At 45.5% G+C, this 25160-nt stretch overlaps 2 protein-coding genes across 2 annotated transcripts in view; both read left to right on the top strand.

The window, feature by feature from the left end:
- The window catches only part of LOC144671611 (uncharacterized), a 307259-nt gene that overhangs the window by 18525 nt on the left and 263574 nt on the right, over positions 1 to 25160 (top strand). The window lies entirely within an intron of this gene.
- The window catches only part of LOC144671537 (sialic acid-binding Ig-like lectin 12), a 98297-nt gene that overhangs the window by 6120 nt on the left and 67017 nt on the right, over positions 1 to 25160 (top strand). The window contains exons 2-3 of the mRNA XM_078533490.1: positions 988 to 1204; positions 20211 to 20573. Coding sequence (XP_078389616.1) covers positions 988 to 1204; positions 20211 to 20573 — 580 coding nt within the window. The remainder of the gene's footprint in view (positions 1 to 987; positions 1205 to 20210; positions 20574 to 25160) is intronic.

Below are 25160 nucleotides of genomic sequence, written 5' to 3' on the forward strand. Positions count from 1 at the left end.
ATATTTAAATGGGGCGGGATGACATTGGGGGTTCTTCCCAACGTCATCCCGCGTCATCGAGCGGGCCCCGCCCCCAACTCGCCGACGGAAAAATTCTGGCCTAAGTGTGATCTAACCAAGGTTCAAGACAAGTTTAACATAACTTCCCCACTTTTCAATTCTATTCCTTCAGAAAGAAAATCCAGTGCTTGGTTCACTTCTCTTTTGGCCTTGCTAATCTGTGGTGCAGCTTTTAGTGATTGATACATTCATACTCCAAGATCCTTTTGTTCCTCTACCCGACTGAGACTTGCATCTTCCAAGTAATAAATGGCCTCGCTATGCTTCCTACCAAAATGTACGACCTCACATTTATCTGTGTTCAACTATATTTGCCAATTATTTGCTCATTCGACAAGTTTATTACCATCCTCCTTCAATTTGTTGCAGTCCTCCTCAAATTTAGATATTGTGTTTTTGATTTCAAATTGTTAGTATACATTGTGATCAGCAACTCTTTAGCTCTGCTGCAGAGATCATGAATACTGGGGAAGAGTAGGAGGGGTTCCATGTTGGTTTCAGTTCACTGAATAATAAAAATACAGTGAGATCATCTGTGAAACTTGTGAACCCAACACAGCGGCACCTCCGACACATGCAGAGCTCAGGCTACTGGCGCTTTGTTGGTGTGTTCACAGTATCTGCTGGAGTAGGGTCAGTGCTGAGCTTGGGGACAAGTCAGTCTACAATGCTGCATCAGAATCCCCAAAGAGATTCCTTAGCCAATGAGGATCCAAAGAGATTCCTGAGACAATAAGGATCCACAGTGATTTGTCGAGGGTCCAGTGTTAAATATTAATTTTTCTCTCCCCAGTTGGAATGTCGCAAGAGTGGAAAGGCGACACTCCACGAGAGCGCAGGAAGTTTCATGTGTACAGATTCCATGTCATTACAGTTATCCATCAAAGTTGGTAAACCAACTGGAGTTGGTTTAATAATGAGGAACAGGGAACATCGTCTATAGCCTTTCACTCCAAGCTTCACAATCATGAGTTCCAACGGTTCCGCTATCAGACCCGGCTGTCTGGAGACCTGAAAGATGGCGACTGTTTCCTGATTATAAACAACATCACACGGGAAGATGCAGGACCTTATTATTTCAGAATAGAATTTGACAGCAGCAATAGTTACAGCTACTATCCTGCAACCGAGCTTCACGTTTCTGGTAAGTGCTGTATTACGATCCCAGCTGATGTTACTGCTGGACAAGTCAGATCGCAAGGTGGAGCCTGGCTTGATGGGCCCCAACTTTTATTTTTTGTTTAGAAACGTGGAGGGTGGCTACTGAACAGAGTCACAGGACTCTGCTAATGAACCTTTACCAAGAGAATAAAACACTTATGAAATAAGAAAAGATGAATTATATTACACTACTCCTTCACCCCAAGAATACACTTACAGATATATACATATTGGGAAAGATAACACAAGCTATAAAATCTATCTTATACTCTAATGTTCACAGTAAGTATACAGTCCATGTAAACTAATAAGTGAACTGTGGTCAGCCACACCACACTCCAGAACCAAATTTCTCTGGCTTTCTCATCAACCCCCAAGACCCTCATCACACTGTGAGCCGTCCAGTCTCACTGAAAACCTGTCTTTCTCACGAGGGCTTCCAATCTTCAAGTTCGAAGAACTCACTTTGGCGTTCTCTCCTACGCAACACTTTCTTTCAGGCGTCTCCAAGAAAGAACCACTTCCAGGGCTTCAACCTCTCTTTCCAAGGTTTCCTTCCCCTGGATCTCTATGTGCACTCAAGCTGGGCCTTCCATGCACACGCTCACCCCTGTTCGGCTGTGCCAAACAGAACACCACTGCTTGGAAAGCCCATAGTAAGGAGTCACTGACCTTCGGCTACCTCCTCAAGTCTTCTGGCTTCTCTTAATCCCACCTCATTCCAAGTCTGCTCCCCGCAGCTCGGTCTCTTTAATTCGGAGGCTTTTTTTCCGCTCCTTATTTTCAATTCCACTTAACAGGATCTGTTTCAGATTCCTGTCCTCACCACTTAACTCGATTGTCTTCCTGGGGATTCTTTCTGTCCCACTCGACTTTTTTCTTCTCTTTGGGACCTGCCCCCCTGCGGCTCCCATGTTCAGCCTCTTCTGGCACATTCTGCGGAATGGCATTCCTCTTCTAGGTCGCCTGGCCCTCTACTCCCGCTCTTTCATTTCCTTCCTTGGTTCTTCCCTTCTGCGCAGGAACAGTTAACAGCTGGAAAAAACAAAATAAACTGACTGGGCGCATGCGCAGGACTGTTTACCGGCCTGTAGATGGTACAACGCGCCAACTGTGCATGTGAGGTCATTCTCCGGCTTCAGCACATGCGCAGAGGCCAAAGATGGTGAAAAACAACGATCTGCGCATGTGCAGACACCCCCAGGGCCTGATGGGAACTGTGGTTTCCAAACTCCGAGGCCCAATCTCCACCTTTAAAAGTAAAACACCGCGGATGTTGGAAATCTGAAATTAAAACAGGAAATGTTGGGAAAGCCAGTGGGTTCTGCTCTGAAGCAGAAAAAGAGTCATATGGACTTGAAATGTTAACTCTGTTTCTCTCTCTGCAGATGCTGCCAGAACTTCTGAGTTTTTCCAGCATTTTCTGTTCTAATTTCTGATTTCAAAATATAAGTCTAAGTTGTTTTATCTTTTTGCTTTGGGTTCATCACAGCTGTGTTATAATTAGTCAACAATTCACATTCAACACTCAATGGGAAATAACGCAAACTGTGACGTTTACATATTAACACAAAACACAGCTTATTATAACACACTGTCTGATTCTCAATAACCTGGTGATAGCTTCCAGTTCAGTCCTAAAGCAACCTCCAATACTCACTCTAATACCAATGATTAAATGGATTGACTGTGTCCATCAATGTTATCAGGTTATTCATTCCCATCGATCTCTCTAATTCTGCTTAAAAGACTTCCGTATTGACAAAAGACTCACCTTTCTATCGCGCCTTTCACCAACTCAGGACGATCCAAATCCCTTCACAGCCAATGAAATACTTCCTGATTTGTAGTCACTGTTCTAACGTGGCAGTGAGTTTGTGCACAGGAAGCTCCCACAGAGGGCAATCGGATCAGTGGCCCGGATCTCAGAGAATGATGAGCCAGGGTTCCATGAGCTGTGGGCTGCTCCATCACCCACATCCCAGTATTGTCAATTCAAGGGTCTCAGAGCAAAAGTGTATTCAGCTCAGCGACAGATTCCCCACCAAGTTTGAAAATAGGAAAGACAAAACACTCGCATTTCTATAGCGCGTTTCACAACCTCTGGATGTCCCAAATTGTGTTACAACCAATGATGTAATTTCTGCATTGTAGTTATTGCTGTAATGTTGGAAACACATGAGCCAATTTGTGCACAGCAAGCTCCCACAGACAGCGCCTTTCACAAACTCTGGGCGAGCCAAAGAGCTTCGAAAGTTAGTGAAGTAATTTTTGAAGTGTAGTGACAGTTGCAATGGAGGAGTAACAACATGTAATTTATGCAGAGGAAACTCCAACATGCAGCAATGTGATCAATAACCTGATCATCTGTTTGAAGGGTTGTTTCAAATTGTTTCTGGTCTGTTGTGGACAGCCTGCAATTTAACTTTGGAAAAGGTTTCTGAGAAAGTGAGGGGCCAGTTCTCACCGAGCTGTGAGCTGCTCTTCCGCCTTCACATCGCTATTGTCAAATCAAGGGTCTCGGAGTGAAAGTGTATTAAGCTGAGTGGCAGACCCTCCGCTAAGTCAGAAAATAGGAAAGTATTTCTGAATCGGATTTAATCTCAGTTCTGACATCATCATTAAAAAAGTGCTTTCTCTTGTGGGACTGTGATTTCTATTTGAACTGATGCTTCACGTTATATTTCTCTAAAAGGATCCATTCTCTGTCTGTTAGATTTCACAGATAAACCCACGATATTCCCTGCTGAAATTGTTGCAGGAAAGCGTGTGGATGTAAGCTGCACTTTCAGCACAACATGCAATGGAACAGCAGCACCTGTCTTAACCTGGGACACTCCCACTGACGTACCTGGATCAGTCTCAAACACTGCTACTCAGCATGGTGTCACTCTGACCTATACTTCTGTTCTGGCCCTGATCCCATCGCTCAAACACCACGGACAAACTCTCAGCTGCAGAGTGAGATATCCACCTGTTGCATCGGAGCGGACCCTCATATTAACTGTGCAATGTAAGTACAGACATCCTTCATTCTTGTGCACAGCAAGATTCCACAAACAACAATATGGTGAGAACCAGGTCATGTTTTTTATTCATAATAATTGGCCAGAGAGATCTTTCCACTGAATAGTAACATGGGATCATTTACATCCAGTTGAGAGAGGAGTTGGATCCTTGGCTTAACAGCTCACACGAAAAACATCACTTCCAACAGAGCAGCACTCCCTCAATAGTTCCCCTCCGACAGTGCAGCGCTCCCTCAGTACTGACCCTCCAACAGCACAGCACACCCTCAGTACCGACCCTCCAAAAGTGCAGCACTCCCTCAGTACTGACCCTCTTCTTCTTATCGTGTCCACGGACAGCCTATATTGGCCCAGCCAGAACTGGACACATTTTTGCGCCTTGTTGTTGAATTCGGCAATATCTGCAACAGTGCAGGGTTCCTCTAGCAATAGGCATTGCAGGAGATGTTGCATAGTCTGTGACTCAGTTCCACATTCACAAGTTGTCGGGCTGGTTGTATATCCCCATTTGCTTAGTGACACCTTTGAACGACCTACACCAGTCCTAAGTCTGTTAAGGCACTTCCAGGTTGCCCAGTTGCAATTAGCTCCTGGGGGAAAGCTTTCATCCGGAAGAATTTCCATCGCTGGGGGTTGTTCGAGACTTGCGAGCCGGTCTTTCCACAAGGCGATGCGGGCTTCAGATGGGGTTGATTGTAATGGAACAACACTGTTCATTAAGCTCTTCCTTGACTTTAGGCAGCTGGGTGTAGGTGTATGACCATGTAGAGGGTGCCTCTCACCTGATGTTTGACGGAGTTGCTCTTTCTGGCTGGCTACCGTTCTTCTTATATCAGGGGGAGTGATACCCGCCAGGATATAGAGGCTGTTGGTGTTTGTTGGTTTTAAACAAACTGTGATAAGTCAGCAGCTTGCATTCAGAATGGCATCCGTCTTCTTAGCATGAGTAGATCTTTCCCATGCAGGGCAGGCATATTCGGCAGTGGAATAGCAAAGAGCAAGTGCACTGGTTCGCAATATTTTCAGGTTTGCTCTCCATTTTGTGTAAATGAGCTTATTCAGGATGTTGTTTCATGCGCTCACTTTTGCCTTTGTCTTTTCGATGTGGTTCTTGAAGGTGAGGCATCTGTCAAGGGTGACTCCTAAGTAGATAGGGTGCTCGCAATGCGTCAGTGTTGCTCCACACCAGGTTACTTTAAGCTGGCATTTGGCTTCACGGTTTCTGAGGTGGAATGCACAAACTTGTGTCTTCGATGGGTTTGCGCGAAGGTGGTTTTCTTCAAAGTAGGATGTTAGTCCCTCCAAGGCCTCAGAAAGCATTTTCTCCACAGTGTTAAAATCAGTGCTTTGGGCAGTGACACATAAGTCATCAGCATATATAAAACGGCGTGTGACACCGTCGAAAGGTTGGTCATTCATGTAGATTTGATCAAGTAGCAACATCATGCCTGAAGACGGAAGTCGTCGATGTCAGAAACACGGGTCTTTTCCAAGACCGGCATTGACTGTTATATCTGCTAACATTGAAGGGTTCTCTGTAGCTAAACAAAACATCCTCGCTACATTATGCAATCAGTTGCAGTGTGATGTCCTCTGCCTACAGGAGACACACAGAGGAAGTGAGAACAACCGCCCAAAAATACCAGGAATGTTCCTGGTTATTGAAAGACCTCATCGACAATATGGCTGTGCTGTGTTTGTTAGAGCTGGTTGAGTTGTACAAGCCACTTCTAAAACAGAGAAGGACAACATCGAAATTCTAACTGTAAAGCTGAGCAAAGTAGTAGTGACCTCAGTGTACAAGCCACCTGGCACAGATTTCAGCTTCTCTAACCCTGTACCCAACCTGCATAGTAAACTACAGATCATCATTGGAGACTTTAATAGCCACAGTACCCAATGGGGGTACAAGGAGTCTAACAGCGATGGAGAAGCAGTCGAAGAATGGATGGACGCTAACCAGCTTAGTCTCATCCACAATCCTAAATTACCAGCCTCCTTTCACAGTGCCCCCTGGAAGTGTAGTTATAACCCAGACCTTGCCATTGTCAGCAACGACATCGCTGGCCTCTGCAAGAAGTTTGTCACAGACCCAATACCACAGACACAACACCGTCCTATTGGTATCCAGGTAAATGCAGCAGTGTTACCAACCGTCGTACCATTCAAAAGGTGCTTCAACTACAAGAAGGCCGATTGGAACGGGTTCACAAGAGCACTTGACCGTAAGGTTAAACGCATTAAACCACCACCTGAGCACTACAACCTGTTGCAAAAGCTGTCCAGAAAACAGCCAGAAGGAAGATCCCCCAAGGTTGTATAGCACACTACATCTCTGGTCTCACCAAGGAGAATGCTGAACTCTACTGGGAGTATGTCTCAATGTTTAAATCTGACCCCTTCTCAGAGGAAACAATATCTACCGGTGAGAGGATGATGTTAAGTATCTCTCAAGAGCGTCAAAACACCTGGGACACCTTGATAGAGACAACAGATCTTACAAAAAACAGCAAGAAGGCATGGTCTCTCATACGCAAACTTGGAGGCGATCCCAAGAAAGCTGCCCAACATCCAAATGTGTCTGCAAACCAAGTTGCACACTAGTTGCTCCTAAATGGAAAAATCAACAAGAAACAACCAAGAGCACAACTAGATAGGAAGAAGTACAGCGATGACCCCTGCTTCACTGGACCATTCTCCATGGAGGAGCTGGAAACTGGTATATCTAGTCTAAAACACAGGAAAGCAATTGGTCTTGACAACATAGCAACGGAGCAGATAAAGCATTTTGGACAGCAAGCAAAGAAATGGCTCCTACAATTGTTCAGCCACTGTCTGGCAACACACAAGCTACCTAATATTTGGCAGAAGGCACATGTAATCGCACTATTGAAGCCCGGGAAAGATCCCTCAGATCCTAAGAGTTTTCGGCCAATCTCACTGCTTTGCCACACCAATAAGGTGTTGGAACGCCTGATACTCAATAGGATAGCACCAACTGTAGATGAGAAGATCATTCCAGAGCTAGCAGGTTTCCGCCCCGGCAAATCAACAACAAGCCAACTGCTCAACCTCACACAACATATCGAAGATGGTTTTGAGCAAGAGATGGTAACAGGTGCTGTTTTTGTAGACCTGTCAGCAGCATACGACCCAGTGAACCATAGACGTCTCCTCTGCAAGATCCTAGAGATGACAAAAGATATTCACTTAAGAGAGCTGTTAGAAAGCATGCTTCAGAATCGCCAGTTCTATGTTGAACTGGGTGGGAAGCGCAGCAAGTGGCGTATTCAGAAGAATGGTCTGCCTCAGGGAAGCGTGCTTGCACCGCTGCTGTACAACATCTACACGAATGACTGACCCTCTAACAGCGCAGCACTCCCTCAGTACTGACCCTCTGACAGTGCAGCGCTCCCTCAGTACTGAAATGAAGTGTCTGCATGGATTATGTGCTTTGTTGTGAAGGAACCCACATTGATATCACACCTTTCACATTCTCAGGGTGTCTCAAAGTGCTTCAGTCAATGTAAATTAACTGATCTTTATTTGTTTTTAGACGCATCACAGAATCTCTCAATTACTTCTCTTGATATGATTGACACTTCATTGATCAATATAATTGAGGGGAATTCTGCAGTGATAATCTGCTCTGTCGAGAGTTTCCCAGCTTCTAACCTGACGTGGCGACATCTTAATGTCCCAATGAACAGAACAAGTTCCAACAATGAGCTGTGGTTGGTGATTCCTCGCGTTACATCCAGGGACACTGGAGGCTATCAGTGTGTGGCAGAGAGTGAACATGGAGCAGTGGAGGGGTTCATAACCTTCACCGTTGAATGTGAGTGTATAAAAACTTCAAAAATTCTTTAGATATGAGCAAATTGGCATCGACAAGGAAATTGGATTTACAAAGACACTTTTGCTGTAACTGTGTTGGTGACAATAACAGGCTGGTCTTTGAGGTGGAGGCGTCCCTGGCAGTTACATGTTCACACACAAATACACAGAAATACAGATGTGCATAGAGACACACAGAATCTCTCACACCCATATGCACACACACAGACAGACATAGAAGATACATGGGCACACACACGGAGACACACACAAACCCAGACACACACACACGGAGACACACACAAACCCACTCACACACAGGGACACACACAAACCCACTCACACACACAGACACGGAGACACACACAAACCCACTCAAACACGCACTCACACACACATGCTAACATAGATGTAGACAAAGACACACACACACGTACGTGCACATGCACATACACACACACTCTCCTAAACAGCACAAACACACACCCACGAGTTTCTCTTGCAACCTCTATTAACCTGACTACTCCTAAGCCTAAAGTTGATCAATTGGACTTTACTATCAGTCAGATTGAGTCATCACAAGTTCAGAATGATTATGTGCACATCTGAGAACCATTGTAAAACTGTACCGGAGTCATTCATTGGCTCTTTTTACAGCTGCAGCCTCCAATGAATGGAAAGCAGGATTGCTTGGAGCTGGAATCACTTTGAATGTTGGACTGAGTGGATTTTTCATCTTCAAGTGTGTGAGGAAGTAAGTGCCAAGGTTTAATCGGTTGTTCTTCAACATCCTCAGCTCAAACTTCTCTCCTTCGAGAGAGAGAGCTTGCATTTCTACAGCACCTTTCACGAGCTCACGATGTCCCAAAACAATTTAAAGTGAATGAAATACTTTTGAAGCCTTGTAATGTAGGAAATGGGGTAGCCGATCTGAGCACAGCAAGCTCCCACAAACAGCAACATGACAATGGCCTTGGTCGTGTTGGAATTTTGAACGAAAAATATGAACCAAATGAAACTTGGGAAAATTCCCTGTGCTCTTCTCCTAATAGTGTCCACGGGATCTTTTACATCTACCTGAGAAGGCAGACATTGCAGTACTCCCTCAGTGTTGGCACTGGGTGCAATGACCTGGATTGTGAAATGCTTCGGGATGTCCTGAGGTTGTGAAAAGCGCTACATAAATGCAGGTCTTTCTTCCTTTCCGGAGTAGATTCAAAACCCACCCCAAGTCCTGGGTTGGGCGTGGGGCCAATTGCTCAGAGATCAAGAGCCAGAACCAAATAAGATGCATATAAACATATAGTAACACGTAGCCTATAAATGTGTAGTACAGTAACACGTAGACACACAGTCACACTGTCAACACAATTCCTGCCAGAGGACCAAGCAAGACATTGCGAAAATAGAACAACAGTGGCACTTGACGTGATTCATTCCGGCTGTGGTCCTGGCATTAGGATTTCACACTTACCCTCCTGTCTCGCTCTATCTCTTCACTTTTCCCTGTCTCATTCACTCATCCTTTCTGCTCTCCCTCTCATCCACTCTCTTCCACCCTTTCCTGTATGTTCTCCGATCACTGACATTTTCTAAGGGTTCTGAGGAACATCTGCTCATTCAGAAAATCCATTGCGCCCTCGGGAATAAGACTGAGTAGAAACTCCGTCAACGACTGCCCAGATATACACTGGAAACATAACAGCATGTCAGGATACGAAGAATGAACAGTTAAATGAACAGAATTGAGCAGTTTGATCAATAAAACAAAGGTTGTTAATTTCAACAATGGAGTATTTTCTCATTGTTCCCCCATTCCTGATTTGACTCACAGTGATCCATCAACCCTTTCTAATTAAATAGAGAGAGAGCAGCACAGGAAGAGGTCATTCAGCCCAAGTAGAGTGTTTCGGCAGTAACTCCCCAGGAGAGCAGTCGGACAGGTCTGGGGTAAGTAATGGAACGATTGGAATTCATTTCCACGACCTATGGAATGTGGAGACAGAACAAGGGGGAAGAACATTAAAATTCGAGCCAGGCCGTTCATGGGTGATGTCAGGAAGCACTTCTTCACACAAAGGGGAGTGGAAATCTGGAACTCTCTCCAGCAATAATTAAAACCCTCAAAGTTCAGTATCAATAATCAAACCCAGTTTAGTATTAATAATCAAACCCAACAAAGTTCAGTATCAACAATCAAATCCAGTTCAGTATCAATAATCAAACCCAAGAAAGTTCAGTATCAATATTCAAACCCAGTTCAGTATCAATAATCAAACCCAGTTCAGTATCAATAATCAAATCCCATTCAGTATCAATAATTAAACACCGTTCAGTATCAATAATCAAACCCAGTTCAGTATCAATAATCAAACCCCGTTCAGTATCAATAATCAAACCCAACAAAGTTGAGTATCAATAATCAAACCCCGTTCAGTATCAATAATCAAACCCAGTTCAGTAGCAATAATCAAACCCCGTTCAGTATCAATAATCAAACCCAACAAAGCTCAGTATCAATAATCAAACACCGTTCAGTATCAATAATCAAACCCAACAAAGTTCAGTATCAATAATCAAACCCTGTTCAGTATCAATAATCAAACCCAGTTCAGTATCAATAATCAAACCCTGTTCACTATCAATAATCAAACACCATTCAGTAACAATAATCAAACCTCGTTCAGAATCAATAATCAAACACCGTTCAGTATCAATAACCAAAATCCATTCAGTATCAATAATTTATGTATCTATTGTGGTTGGAATTTTCGATTTGGATCAATAATACTAAACACAGATCACTCTGATTGTCAATCTGATCATTTCTGTTTCTATTACAGAAGAAAGATGAGAAGGATCTGGAAATGAAATCTAACCGCAGAGTCAATCCTTATACAAATGATGATCTTTACGAAACCTGCGAGTTTGAGAAGGAGTATGTGTATGGGAATGTATAAACTCAGCAAGAATGAGACACACACACTTGAGGAGAATGCAGAACAAGAGAATCATTCGAGACTCCAATGTACCTCATTTAAAACCACAGGAGCTCCTCTCTTTCAACTTTTCCCATGTTCCATGGCCTCGCCACAATGCTGGTTGATCACTTCCCACATTGTTTTGGATTTGGCGGGTGGCTTTACAGCTGGATGCCCTTTTTTTCCACTAATCTCGCCTGATTGTGCATGCTGCAGATCACCACCGATACACGCTGGCTTGCCTACACCAGTGGCTGGGTTCTTTCATAGTAAGTCCAGTAGTAGGTGGATTTGATCGGAGGCAGGTGGGGGCTTTGTGGCTTCAGAAGCTAACCATCGAGCCATTCCAGCACCTCGTAAAAACCACAGGACAACAACCCCCAAAAATAGTTTGAAACCTCTTCATATAATCTTTTAGCGCTTGGTATGATGCCAGGTACATAAGCCGTATGTCCCTGCAATTGGCTGATGGAATCAAACAGCACTGTTCAGAATAGGCAGAATACAAAATGTACTCAGCCAGTCTGTGCTTGCAAAACCCAAAACGTCCACTGTGAGATGTGCTTCCACAACAGGGCAGCACTTGCTGAACAATCTTGAGTGCACTAATAGCTACACTAACAAACAATTTAAGATAATCAGTCGAGCTCATAACATGGCTCATTTATGCTTGCTTGAAGCATCATACACTTATACGCAGGGACTGTTCTCTGCAAACAAAAGGATTATGTTGAAGCCTTGTGCCATTATTGAATTATCTAGGAGCTTGGGGAGCGATGGTTCTCTGTTGCATTCTCCATAGCAAAGCCTCGGCCAATCAGAGTCGACTTGCCAATCAGCACCCTTTTCTACTGTTATAAAAATTGTCGTGTTTATTTGAAATTTGGCATTCTTGCATTTGTCCTGATGAGTGCAAGATGAAAACCTTCGGCAACATATCTCTTTTTTCAGCAATATTCAAGTTCTGTACTAAGAAACAACTGTCTGACGTATAATCTGATGCAAATTTTTCAAACTGATGTTATCTTGCAAGGTTGCGTGATAATTTATCAGTGAACATTCTCTCTGGGCTTAATTTTATACATTCTCTTTCAGGATTGGCCGTCACTGTTGCAGCTACTCTTCACTCTGTTGTGATTGTAAATGTCTTTAGACATTGCTAGATGTTCCGACAGGACAGAATGGACAAATTCAATCCGTGTCTGAGCATCTGAATCAATTTTCGTCCCATTGCTCACCTTCTTATTTTTGAATGTTTACACAATAATCTTTACAAAGTTTAGACTTCAGAGAACACAGGATCAGTGGATATTTGGACCAGGGCATGTTGGTATAATTTACTCCACATTTTCTGGTCAAGTTTATTTTCAGAAAATATTTAGAGTTTATATTAATTCATAATTAAGTAGCTAAACTAACAGCAATCTGAGAAGCAGGGGAAAAAAAGTTGATTGTAGAATTTGGAGATTCGCTACTGAACAGACTGAGGAACTGGCAGGTGTGAAACAAGAGACTACAATGCCACTACTGGTGGGAGGACATCATTATAGCGTAACATGTTTACATTGATATTGCCAATCTAACTGTGAACAGAGGGAATTATGATGTGACATGTTGGCTGCAGTTGTTTGTTTTTCAATACATCATGGATGGATGAGAAAGCTTTCATTACAGAATGAGCTAAAGCTACAATAAACAACCATTTTAGTCTTTCAGTTTTGAAAGTACATTTAGCGTCTGTCCTGATGGCTGAGTGGGTGGATGAACTGTGTGGTGTGTTACAGAATACAGAGACCAATGCCTTAGATCTTGGTTCCGCTCTGTGTTTGATGAAAAGATCCCAACCGGGCACTTGGATCAAAGATTGGAAAAATAAATAATTCTCCTGCATTAATCTGTAACCGGTCACTCCCTCTGTTAATCATGTGAGGACAGCATCGGGTTTGAGGGTGCTACCCTCAAGCGTCAAATGCATCCTTGACTGCCCATTGAATAGGAACAAGAGGCCATTTAGCCCTCTTGAGACTGTTACAGTGGAACAGGAGGAGGTGTTGGCGTAGCAGTGTTGCCGCTGGACTAGTAATTCAGAGTGATGGACAATGCTCCGGAAATCCAGGTTCGAATCCCACTGTTGCAGATGGTGGAATTTGAATTCAATAAGAAAAAATCTGAAAATTGAAAGTCTGATTGTCGTAAAAACCCACATTGTTCACGAATGCCCTTTAGGGAAGGAAATCTGCTGTGTAGCCTACACCTGACTCCAGACCTAATGTGGTTGACTCTTAAATGGCCTAGCAAGCCATTTTCTTCTCAAGTGTAAATAGGGATGGGCAATAAATGCTGGCCTGGCCAGTGATGCCCCCATCTCATGAACGAATAACAAAACAGGAGGAGGCCATTCAGCCCCTCGAGTCTGTTGCACAGGAACAGGCTGTTCAGTTTCTGAAGCCTGTTACACAGCAACAGAAGGAGAGGCACATTGAGCAATAGTTTGCTTACAGTGCAAGGCAAAGAGTTGCTTTCACACCAATCACCTCACATTTGGACTCACAGTGACACATCAACCCTTTCTAATTAAATACACAGAGGGAGCAGCACAGGAAGAGGTCATTCAGTTCAAGCAGAGCATGTGGGCAGTTACTGCCCAGGCGAGCAGTCGGACAGGCCCTGAGTAAGTAATGGAACGATTGGAATTAATTTCCATGACCATAAAGTCAGATTCCAATGATTGATGCCTTTAAAAGATTTCTACTGATTATTGAGATCTCAGTGTGAGATGCAAGTTTCTTGTGCAGGACATCTTTCTAGCTCAAGGGACGAAGGAAGCACAGAGATATGAACTTGAGCTGATATTCCAGCCTCATAGTCCCAGCATCTTTACTGAGGAAGCACTGCGCTGTCGGAGGGTCAGTTTTGAGGCAGCACTGCACTGTCGGAGGGGCAGAACTGAAGTAAAACTGTACTGTCAGAGTTCCAGTACTGGGGGAGTGTCACACTGTCGGGGGGTCAGTACTGAGGGAGTGCTGCACTGTTGGAGGATCAGTACTGAGGGAATGCTGCACTACCAGTATTGAGGGTTAATGAAGCGCTGTGAAGACATTGTCTGAAAGCAGTTCTGATCTCTCAAGAGCTGTGGGACAAGAGGTGAGGTCTCATTACCTCCTTGCTCTTTCGCAGCTTGAGTGGGAAGCTGATGAAATATCTGGGAGTAGACAATAATCGGGAAATCTTACTTCCTCCTGTCAGTTCTCCAAGGTAATATCATCGTTAGTTCGGACAGGTTTATGGTTAATAGTCTTTGTAAAATTCAATTCTTTGTAATCATTCTTATTGAGCTCTGATTGGGAACCGATTCAGCAATGACCAAGTCCCAGTCACACCATGTCCCAATTCACCCATCACTCCTGTGACACTGGCTCCTGGTCTGGCAACATCTCAAACATAAAATTCAGTCCCTCGTGTTAAAACCTTCCCTATCTCTGCAACCTCCTCCAGTCCTTACCACCCTCCCTATCTCTGTAACCTCCTCCAGCCCACACAAGCCTCCCTATCTCTGTAACCTCCTTCAGGCCCTACAACCCTGCCAATCTCTGTAACGTCTCCAGCCCCACAACCCTCCATATCTCTTTAATCTCCTTCAGCCCCTACGACCCTCCCTATCTCTGTAACCTTGCCCAGGCACTTTGCCCCTCCCTATCTCTGTAACTACCTCCAGCCCCTATAACCCTCCTTATCTCTAATCTCCAGCCCCAAATTACTTCCCTATCTGTGTAACCTCCTCCAGTCCCTGTAACTCTCCGAAATCCCTGCGTTTCTCCAATTCTGGCTTCTTGAGCATCGCCTGATTTTCATCGCGCCACCACTGGCGGCCGTGCCTCTAGTTGCCTGGAGCCCTAAGCTCTGAAGTGTCTTCCCTAACCCTTTAGGGTGAGCAAACGGTTAGAATTGGAGGAGTGCAGAGTGAAGTTCAGTAAGAAGCCACCAAGAACACACCGCAGCAATGCTGAGAATAGGCAATGAGTCAGCCTACGGACGTCCGGCCCAATCTCGCCATCTTCATAACCAAGGTAAGGTGAAAGAACTGAAAGATCGTAAAGATAAGGTTTACTAGTGAGTGTATGAAGGTGTCAAATTTACGGAACTGAGTGTTTGTCTCTCATTTGCTGTGCAGTTAAAATTCAGATAATCACAGAGTGATATGGTAGAAAAGGGGACCATTTGGCCCATCATATTTGGCCGTCTTGTCCAATTGGTCCCAAACTCCTACTTGCAAGAATTTTACAGATTCCCCCTGTTGAAAGAGGTGACTTGAACCCAGAAGCCTCTGACTCTGAGATGAGAGACCTACCCACTGGAGCAATTATCACTGAGTATACAGAATGATATAGATGTATAGAATCATAATGATGCAGGGCAGAAGGAGGTCATTTGGCCCATCATGCCTGGGCCAGCTCCTTGAGAGTGCCACTTGTCCCACATTCCCCGCTGTTCCTTCCTCCATAGACTTACGAACTTTTTTCTTTGCAAGTATTTATCTAAGTTCATTTTGAAAGTTCCTATTGAATCTGCTTCCACCGCCCTTTCAGGCAGCCCGTTCCAGATCACAACAACTCACTGTGTACAATGAAACTTAGCCTGCCTGCTCAGTGATGGTGACACCCATAGCCATGTGGAGAATTATTTTCATGCAGATGAATCATGGAATGGTTACATCAGGGGACCAATCGGCTCTTCGTCTCTGTGTTGTCTCTCTGAAAAAGCAACTAACTTAGTGCCACACCCCCAACTTTCCCCTGTAGTCCTGCACAGTTCTCCTCTTCAGATAATGATCCAATTCCCTTTTGAAAGCAACAATTGAATCTGCACCCCGCACACTCCCAGGGCCTAACCACTCGCTGCGTGAAAAAGCTTCTCCTCGTCGATGTTGCTTCTCTTGCCAATTGTCTTCAATCTGGGTCCCTTTGGTTCTCAATCCTTCTACCAATGGGAAGTTTCTCCTTATCTACTCCGTCCAGACCCCTCATGATTCTGCGCACCTCTCTCAAATCTCCCCTCAACCTTCTGTTCTCCAAGGAGAACAGTCCCAACTTCTCCAATTTATCCATGTAACTGAAGTTCTTCATGACTGGAATCATTCTCATGAATCTTTTCTGCACCTCTCTAATGGCTTCACGCCCTTCCTCAAGTGTGGTGCCCAGAGCTGGACGCAATGGCTGGAACTTTCTATTTATGAGACTAAGAGATGTGGCGGCTGGTTTCAGCAGCGCCCACCGTGCTGGCTGGAATGGTGGGAAAGCACACCTGATTCAGCACTTGGAGGGTCATTAATTATGTACAGGTGAGTATTGGGCTGATTCACCTGGTGGGTCAAGAGCTGATTCATCCACTTGCCATCAGCTGGCCGGGGTCTAAGATCTAGGAGCCATATTTAAACGCCAATCCAACTCATGCATCTCACTCTGTCCAGCCCACCTGTCTTCAGGACACATGCAGAGATGTCTTCCAGCCACAAGAAGAAGCCCGGGCAGCACCCTGCTTCACTCACCTGGCCCTCTGCGCCTTGATCAGAGGAGTGTGGGTGCACTCCCCGTATCCCAGGGATGGCTCCAGGAAGCACAGCAGCCTCATGTCTCTGGCCTGGGAGGCCGTTGCAGAGCAGGTCAGTGCAGCTGTCAACTGCGCCCGAAATGCCATCCAGCGCAGGAAGAGGATGAATGATCTCATCCACTCCTCCAGGATGTCATCCTTCAACTCCCTCTTATATCAAGCTCTCATCAGGGCATCCTGCACTCAAACGGCTACGCTTTTCAGGGATCTCACATAACCATTAGCGGAAGACACATATCAACAGTCATTCTCTCACCAAGATTTTCACATCACCACCGTCCCATCTATCATGTTGCTCACACTTGACCCTCTGGCCCTTCTGCTCACCACACACATCTTACCCAACCTCTACTGCATCCCTTCTCATCACATGCCTTTCTTTCTTCTTCACACAGGGCAAGCTGGCACACAACAGGTACAAAAGATCACAGTCTGGTGGAGGGACAGCCGACATCGTTTCCCTCACCGACTTCAAGGAGGTTGCAGCAGAACTGGCTTGGGAGGACAGGGGTCGCTCCTGTGGGGAAGGGAGGTTCAGCCTCTCCAAGCAACCTAGTATGCATCACAGCTCCAACACTTCATCAAATCCTGACAATCACAGTGAGTCACAAGCAGTCTTATACAGTTTATGCTCATCATCAACTGAAACTCTGTTTTCTATTTTCTGGGCACCAACAGATCGAGGTCCACAAGGCAGCCGAGCACCAGTACATGTCCCCAGACCACATCCGAAGAGGAAGCTCTGGAAGAACTGTCACCTGTACCCTCCACCAGTAAAGAGACACATACATCAGTGGTGCACAGCTCTAGATTAGGCTCGGGCTCACTTCTTGGAGAACAGAGCAGTCAGAGGCAGGGGCAGCCCAGGCCTCTGGCACTCGGAGGGCTGCTGGAGACCAGCCACCCGCTTAGTCCGAGTCTGATGATGAGCCTCTGGAAGCGGCTGGCAACTCAATGCTGGAGATGCAACAACAGGCAGCAGAACATCAGGCAGGGATTCAACAGTCACCCGGCAGACTAGAGCAAACGATGAAGGAGTCCGAGTTTTGTGTGATGTCGTGGCTCCAACATGCGAGTGCCTCGAGGTCAACATGGGAAGGTTGGCAACCATCATGGAGACCTTGGTCAAGCAGGTCTTCCCGGATTTGTGCTCGGCCCTGCACTCCATGGCCACACAATGTGGTGGGCATCATGCTGGCAACTTGAGGACGAGTCACTTTGACCTCCCTCCAGGCGCACCATCTTCTGCAGCAGTCAGGGCAGGGCATCATCCGGAAACCCCCAGTGCCTCCTCTCAGGACACTGCAAGGCGTGCAGACACTCACAGTCCCCCTGCCTGTGTTGCCACCCACTCCAGCTACTCAGGCCACCCAGAGCGCTTCTGCCCGAGCAAGGAGACCTTTTTAGGCTGGGGCACCAGAGGACGTCCGCCAAGTTAATCACAGATATCAGGATGTAGCAGTCAGCAGGCTGCCTCCACCTCTTCTGTGGATGTCTTTTTTTCCTTCATTCACGGGATGTGGGCTTTGCTGGCTGGGTCAGCATTTATTACCCATCCCTAGTTGCCCTTATTGAAGGTGGCGGTGAGCTGCCTTCTTGAGCCGCTGCAGTCCCTGTGGTGTAGGTACACCCAAAGTGCTGTTAGGGAGGCAGTTCCAGGATTTTGACCCAGTGACAGTGAAGGAACGGTGATATATTTCCAAGTCAGGATGGTGAGTGACTTGGAGGGAAATTTCCAGCTCGCAGTGTTCCCATCTATCTGCTGCCCTTGTCCTTATAGATGGTAGTGGTCGTGGGTTTGGAAGGTGCTGTCGAAGAAGCCTCGGTGGATTCCTGCAGTGCATCTTGTAGATGGTACACACTGCTGCTACTGTGCGTCGGTGGTGGAGGGAGTGAATGTTTATGGATGTGGTGCCAATCAAGTGGGCTACTTTGTCTTGGATGGTTTCAAGCTTCTTGAGTATTGTTGGAGCTGAACTCATCCAGGCAAGTGGATCACACTCCTGACGTCTGCCTTGTAGATGGTGGGGAGGCTTTGGGGGGTCAGGAGGTGAGTTACTCACCGCAGGATTCCTAGACCCTGACCTGATCTTGTAGCCACAGTATTTATATGGCTAGTCCAGTTCAGTTTCTGGTCAATGGTAACCCCCAGGATGTTGATAGTGGGGGATTCAGTGGTGGGTCGATGGTTGGATTCTCTCTTGTTGGAGATGGTCATTGCTCGGCACTTGTGTGGCGTGAATGTTATTTGCCACTTGTCAGCCCAAGCCTGGATATTGTCCATGTCTTGCTGCATTTGGACACGGACTGCTTCAGTATCTTAGGAGTCGCAGTGTTTGCATCATTAGATGGTGGTGAAAGCTTCAAGTCTTCTCTTGCATCACTCTTGTTCCTCAGTGAACTATAACTTCCCAGAGTGAGCACATTCACGGGGCACCACGGACCAAAGCAGAATTCATGGCCTGGCGAATCACGAGGCCAGAGCACGCAAGTGTGAATGCAGGACTCGTTCTCGCTGCGAGTGGTTGGACATCCCCTAAGATGAAAGGGAATGGCACTGAGGGCTAGGAAAGATGTGGCCATATGTCCTCACTTAACTTTACTCTTCCTGGAACCTGTCAGCGATTAAAGTATTATCATCATGTCTCCCACATCTTCCTTCCTCCGTGACGTGCACAGAATGGCCTCCTTCTGTCCAGTAGGATTCTATGATTTAATTTTCTTATCATTAACTCTTTATCTCTTCTATTGAAATCATGGATATTGCAGAGGAGCAGGGGGTTGTTCTACATCAGCTTTTAGTACGGGTTCCAGTTCAGCTTTAACCAAAATGCAGTGAGACCACCTGTGAGGGTCATGAACCTAACACAGCAGCACCTCCGACACAAGCACAGCTCAGGCTAGAGGCGCTTTGTTAGTGTGTTACACAGTGTCTGCTGGAGTAAGGTCAGTGCTGAGTTTGGGGACAAGTCAGTCTACAAAACTGCACCGGAATAAACAATACAACAATATGGGGTTTGGATCAGAAATAATCCCTTAGACAATGAGGATCCAAAGAGATTCCTTAGAGAGTGAAGTTACAAAGAGATTCTTAAAACAACAAAGGCACAAAGTGCACCAATTAGATTGAATCAGATTAGGCAATCAGCTGTGTTGATGAGCAGACAGGAATGTTAGGCTAATTAGTGATTCATGACGGTGATAATGGGGGGGGTTCTGAGGGCTTCTAATCCATTGTCCTGTCTTGTAAATCAACACTAAATGTATCTCAATTGGTGCGTCTTGTAGACACTATGTTGGGTGGAAGACTGGCTTCACTAAACAGGGTCCTGAGGACCATGAGCCAATGTAGAATGAGCTTGTCCATTCCTGTTTCCAGGATTCTCTTCCATCCATTGTGAAAACTTGGGGAGTTCCTTGTGTGTCCTGTAGATGGTCCACACTGCAGCCACTGTGCCCCAGTGACAGGAGTACATATCGAGTCCAATGGATCTACAAACCATCCAGTGTTAAATATTGATATTTCTCTCCCCAGTTGGACTGTCACATGAGTGGAAAGGCGACACTCCACGAGAGGTGACAGCGCAGGAAGGTTCCTGTGTACAGATTCCATGTCATTACAGTTATCCATCAGAGTTGGCAAACCAACCACGAGATGGAGTCTGGTTTAATATCATGCAACGGCATTCGTTTATAGCCTTTCACTCCAAGGATCACAATCACGAGTTACCACGGTTTTGCCATCAGACCCAGCTGTCTGGAGGCCTGAAAGATGGCAACTGTTCCCTGGTTATAAAAAAGATCACACGGGAAGATGCAGGATCTTATTTTTTCAGAATAGAATTTGACAGCAAGAATAGGTACAACTACTACCCTGTAACCCAGCTTCACGTTTCTGGTAAGTGCTGTGTTATAATTACTCAACAATTCACTTCAACACTCAATGGGAAATAACACAAACTGTGACGTTTACATGTTAATACAAAACACAGCTTATTATAACACAATAACCTGGTGATAGCTGCCAGTTCAGTCCTAAAGCAACCGCTAACAGTCACTTTAATATCAATGATTAAATGCATTGACTGTGACTATCAATGTTATCAGGTTATCCACTCCCATTGATCTCTCTAATCCTGTTCAAAAGTCTTACATATTGACAAAAGAAAGACTCGCGTTTCTATAGCACCTTTCCCCACCTCAGAATGTCCCTAAGTGTTTCACAGCCAATGAAGGACTTTTTCCAAGTGTGGTGACTGTTGTAAGGTAGGAAATACATCAGTCAATTTACACACAGCAAGCTCCCACAAGCAGCAAAGTGATAATGAGCTGATTTCCAAGACAGTGAGAGTTGCCAGTGCTTCCCAAGGTGTCAGCTGCTCCTCCACACTGTCATTGAATATTGTCCTTCTTGGTGGCAGAGGTAATAGGGGAAAGAGGTGCTGTCGATGTGACCCTGGTGAGATTTCTGTGTGCCCCATGTTTCATAGAGTCATAGTCATAGAGGTCTACAGTACAGAAAAAGGTTCTCCGGTCCATCGAGTCTGTGCTGGTCAAACAAGTACCTAACTATTCTAATCCCATTTTCCAGCACCAGGCCCATAGCCTCGTATGCCATGGCATCGCAAGTGCACATCCAAATACTTCTGACATGTTATAAGGGTTTCTGCCTCCACCGCCCTTTCAGGCAGTGAGCTCCGCATTCCCTTCCCCCTCTGGATGAAAAAACTCTTCCTCACATCCCCTCTAAACCTCCTGACCCTTACCTTAAATCTATGCCCCTGGTTATTGATCCCTCCACCAAGGGGAAAAGTTCCTTCCTGTCTACCCTATCTATGCCCGTCATAATTTTATACACTTCAATCATGTCCTCCCTCAATCTCCTCTGCTCCAGGGAAAATAACCCCAGTCTATCCAATCTCTCCTCATAACTAAAACTCTCCATCCCAGGCAACATCCTGGTTAATCTCCTCTGCACTCTCTCTAGTGCAATCACATCCTTCCTACAATGCGGATTCCAGAACTGCACGCAATACTCTAGTTGTGGCCTAACCAGCGTTTTATACAGTTTCAGCATAACCTCCATGCTATTATATTCTATGCCTCGGTTAATAAAGGCAATTATCCCATATGCCTTCTTAGCCATCTTATCTACCTGTCCCGTTACCTTAAGGGACCGGTGGACATGCACACCAAAGTCTCTCTGATCCTCGGTACTTTCCAGGGTCCTACCATTCATCATGTATTCCCGTGGCTTGTTTGTCCTGCCCAAGTGCATCACCTCACACTTATCCCGATTAAATTCCATTTGCCACTGATCAGCCTATCTGCCCAGCTCGTCTATATCCTCCTGTAATCTAAGGCTATCCTCCTCACTATTTACCACCCCACCAATTTTCGTGTCATCCGCGAACTTACTGATCCTCCCTCCTACATTCAAATCTAAATAATTTTTTATACCACAAACAGCAAGGGACCCAACACCGATCCCTGTAGAACCCCACTGGACACAGGCATCCAGTCAGAAAAACACCCCTCGAGCATCACCCTCCGCTTCCTGCCACTCAGCTAATTCAGGATCCAAATTGCCTTGGATCCCACGGGCTCTTACTTTCTTTATAAGTCTCCAATGCAGGACCTTATCAAAAGCCTTGCTGAAGTCCAAGTAGACTACATCAAATGCATTGCCCTCATCTACATACCTGGTCACCTCTTTGAAAAATTCAATCAAATTGGTCAGACATGGCCTCCCCTTAATAAAACCATGCTGACTGTCCTTGATTAATCCCTGCCTCTCCAAGTGTATATTAATTTTGTCCCTCAGAAGTGCTTCCAATAGTTTCCCCACCATTGAGGTTAAGACTGACTGGCCTGTCATTCCCTGGTTTATCCCTTCCTCCCTTCTTGAACAACGGTACCACATTGGCTGTCCTCCAGTCCTCTGGCACCTCTCCTGTGGCCAGACAGGTATTGAGAATTATTGCCAGGGCCCCTGCTATCTTCTCCCTTGCCTCACTCAACAGCCTCAGATACATTTCATCCAGGATTGGAGATTTATCTTTCAAGCCTGCTAGACCACTTAGGGCCTCCTCCCTTTCTATGCTAATTTCTTTAATTATATCACAGTCCTTCTGCCTGATTTCCATACCCACGTCATCCCTCTCACTTGTGAACACCGACACAAAGTATTAATTTAGAACCCTACCTACGTCTTCCGGCTCCACACACAAATTACCACTCTGGTTCATAATGAGCCCTACTCTTTCCCTAGTCATCCTCTTACTCTTGTAAAGTAACTTTGGATTTTCCTTTATTTTACCTGCCAATATTTTTTCATGCCCCCTTTTTGCTCTCCTAATTTCCTTTTGAAGTTTCCCCTACACATTCTGTACTCCTCTAGGGCTTCCGCTGTTTTGAGCCCTGGGTATCTGCCATAAGCCTCCCTTTTTCTCTTTATCCAATCCTGTATATCCCTCGGCATCCAGGGTTCCTTTTATTTGTTGGTCCCACCCTTTATCTTTACTGGAATAAGTTGGCCCTGTACTCTCCCTATTTCCTTCTTGAATGAGTCCCACTGCTCTGACGCAGATTTACCTAAAAGTAGTTGCTCCCAGTCCACTCTGGCCAAATCATATCTGATTTTATTCAAATCGGCCTTCCCCCAATTTAGAACTCTGATTTCTGGCCCATCCTTGTCCTTTTCCATAACAACCTTGGATCGAACAGAGTTATAATCACTATCTGCAAAATGATCCCCCACTGATACCTCCACCACTTGCCCGGCTTCATACCTTAAAATTAAATCCAGGACCATCCCCTCTCTTGTTGGACCTTCTACGTACTGGTTTAAAAAGCTCTCCTGGATACATTTTAAGAATTCCACTCCCTCTAAACCGATCACACTATGACTAACCCAGTTAATGTTGGGGAAGTTGAAATCCCCCACTATTACTACCCTATTATTTTTACACTTCTCTGAAATTTGCCTACATATCTGCTCTTCTATTTCTCTTTGACTGTTTGGGGGCCAATAGTACATCCCCAGCAATGTGATTGCTCCTTTTTTGTTTTTAAGTTCTACCCATATGGCTTCATTTCAGGAGCCTTCTAAGATGTCATCCCTCCTTATTGCTGTAATTGATTCCTTGGTCAATATTGCGATACCCCCTCCTCTTTTACCTCCTTCCGTGTCTCACCTGAAGACCCTATATCCTGGAATATTGAGCTACCAATCCTGCCCCTCTCTCAACCATGTCTCTGAGACAGCAATTACATCATACTTCCATGTGTTAATTTGTGCCCTCAACTCATCTGCCTTATTCGTCAGACTCCTTGCATTAAAATAAATACCATCCAATCTTGCCAAACTCCCTTGTGCCTTAACTGGCTTATGATTTCTATGCCTTCTAGACTCACTTGCGCCCTCTTCTAATTTTCGCTGTGCATCTCCCCCTGCTGAACCTCCTCTCAGGATCCCACCCCCCTGCCAAGTTAGTTTAAACCCTCCCCAACAGCACTAGCAAACCTCCCCACAAGGATGTTGGTCACATTCTGGTTCAGGTGCAACCCATCCGCGTTGTACAGAAACGGTCCCAATCTCCCCGAAATCTAAAGCCCTCCCTCCTGCACCATCTCTCCAGCCACGTATTCATCTGGACTAACCTCCTATTTCTTTACTCACTAGCACGTGGCACTGGAAGTAATCCAGAGATTACTACCTTTGAGGTCCTGTTTTTTAATCTGCTTCTTAGCTCCCTAAATTCTGCTTGCAGGACATCATCCCTCTTTCTACCTATGCTGTTGGTACCAATATGTACCACGGTTTCTGTCTGTTTGTCCTCCCCCTTTAGAATGCTCTACAGCCGTTCAGTGACATCCTTGATCCTGGCACCAGGGAGGCAAAGTACCATCCTGGAGTCACGTCTATGGCTGCAGAAACACCAGCCTGTTCCCCTTACTATCGAGTCTCCTACCACTATTGCTCTTCCCCTCTTTTTCCTACCCCCCCCCACCCCCCGTGCAGCTGAGTGTCTCACCGTGCTATGAGCGTGGCTGCACTCCCCAGAGGAACCGTCACTCTCACTGTTTTCCAACATAGAAAAACGGTTCTCGAGCGAGATGCACCCTGGGGATTTCCTAACTACCTGCCTGACACCTTTCTTCTGACTGATGGTCACTCATTCCCTGTCTGCACTTCTGTAAGCTGTGGGGTGACCACGTCTAAAAGCGTGCTATCCACAAAACTCTCAGCCTCGCGGATGTACCTCAGTGTCTCCAGTTGCCGCTCAAGCTCCTAAATTTGGAGCTCAAGTAGCTGCAGCTGGTGGCACTTCCTGCACATGTGGTTGGTCAGGGCACAAGGAGTGTCTAGGACTTCCCACAGGTTGCAGGCCCCCAAAACAGGACTGAGTTGCCCTGCCACGCCTCTAGTTGAAAAAACCCTTACTTTAAATTTAAAAAAATTAAATTATTTATGTGCTTTAAA

Source organism: Cetorhinus maximus, chromosome 33 (genome assembly GCF_964194155.1).
Source record: "Cetorhinus maximus chromosome 33, sCetMax3.hap1.1, whole genome shotgun sequence".
NCBI classification, from domain to species: domain Eukaryota; kingdom Metazoa; phylum Chordata; class Chondrichthyes; order Lamniformes; family Cetorhinidae; genus Cetorhinus; species Cetorhinus maximus.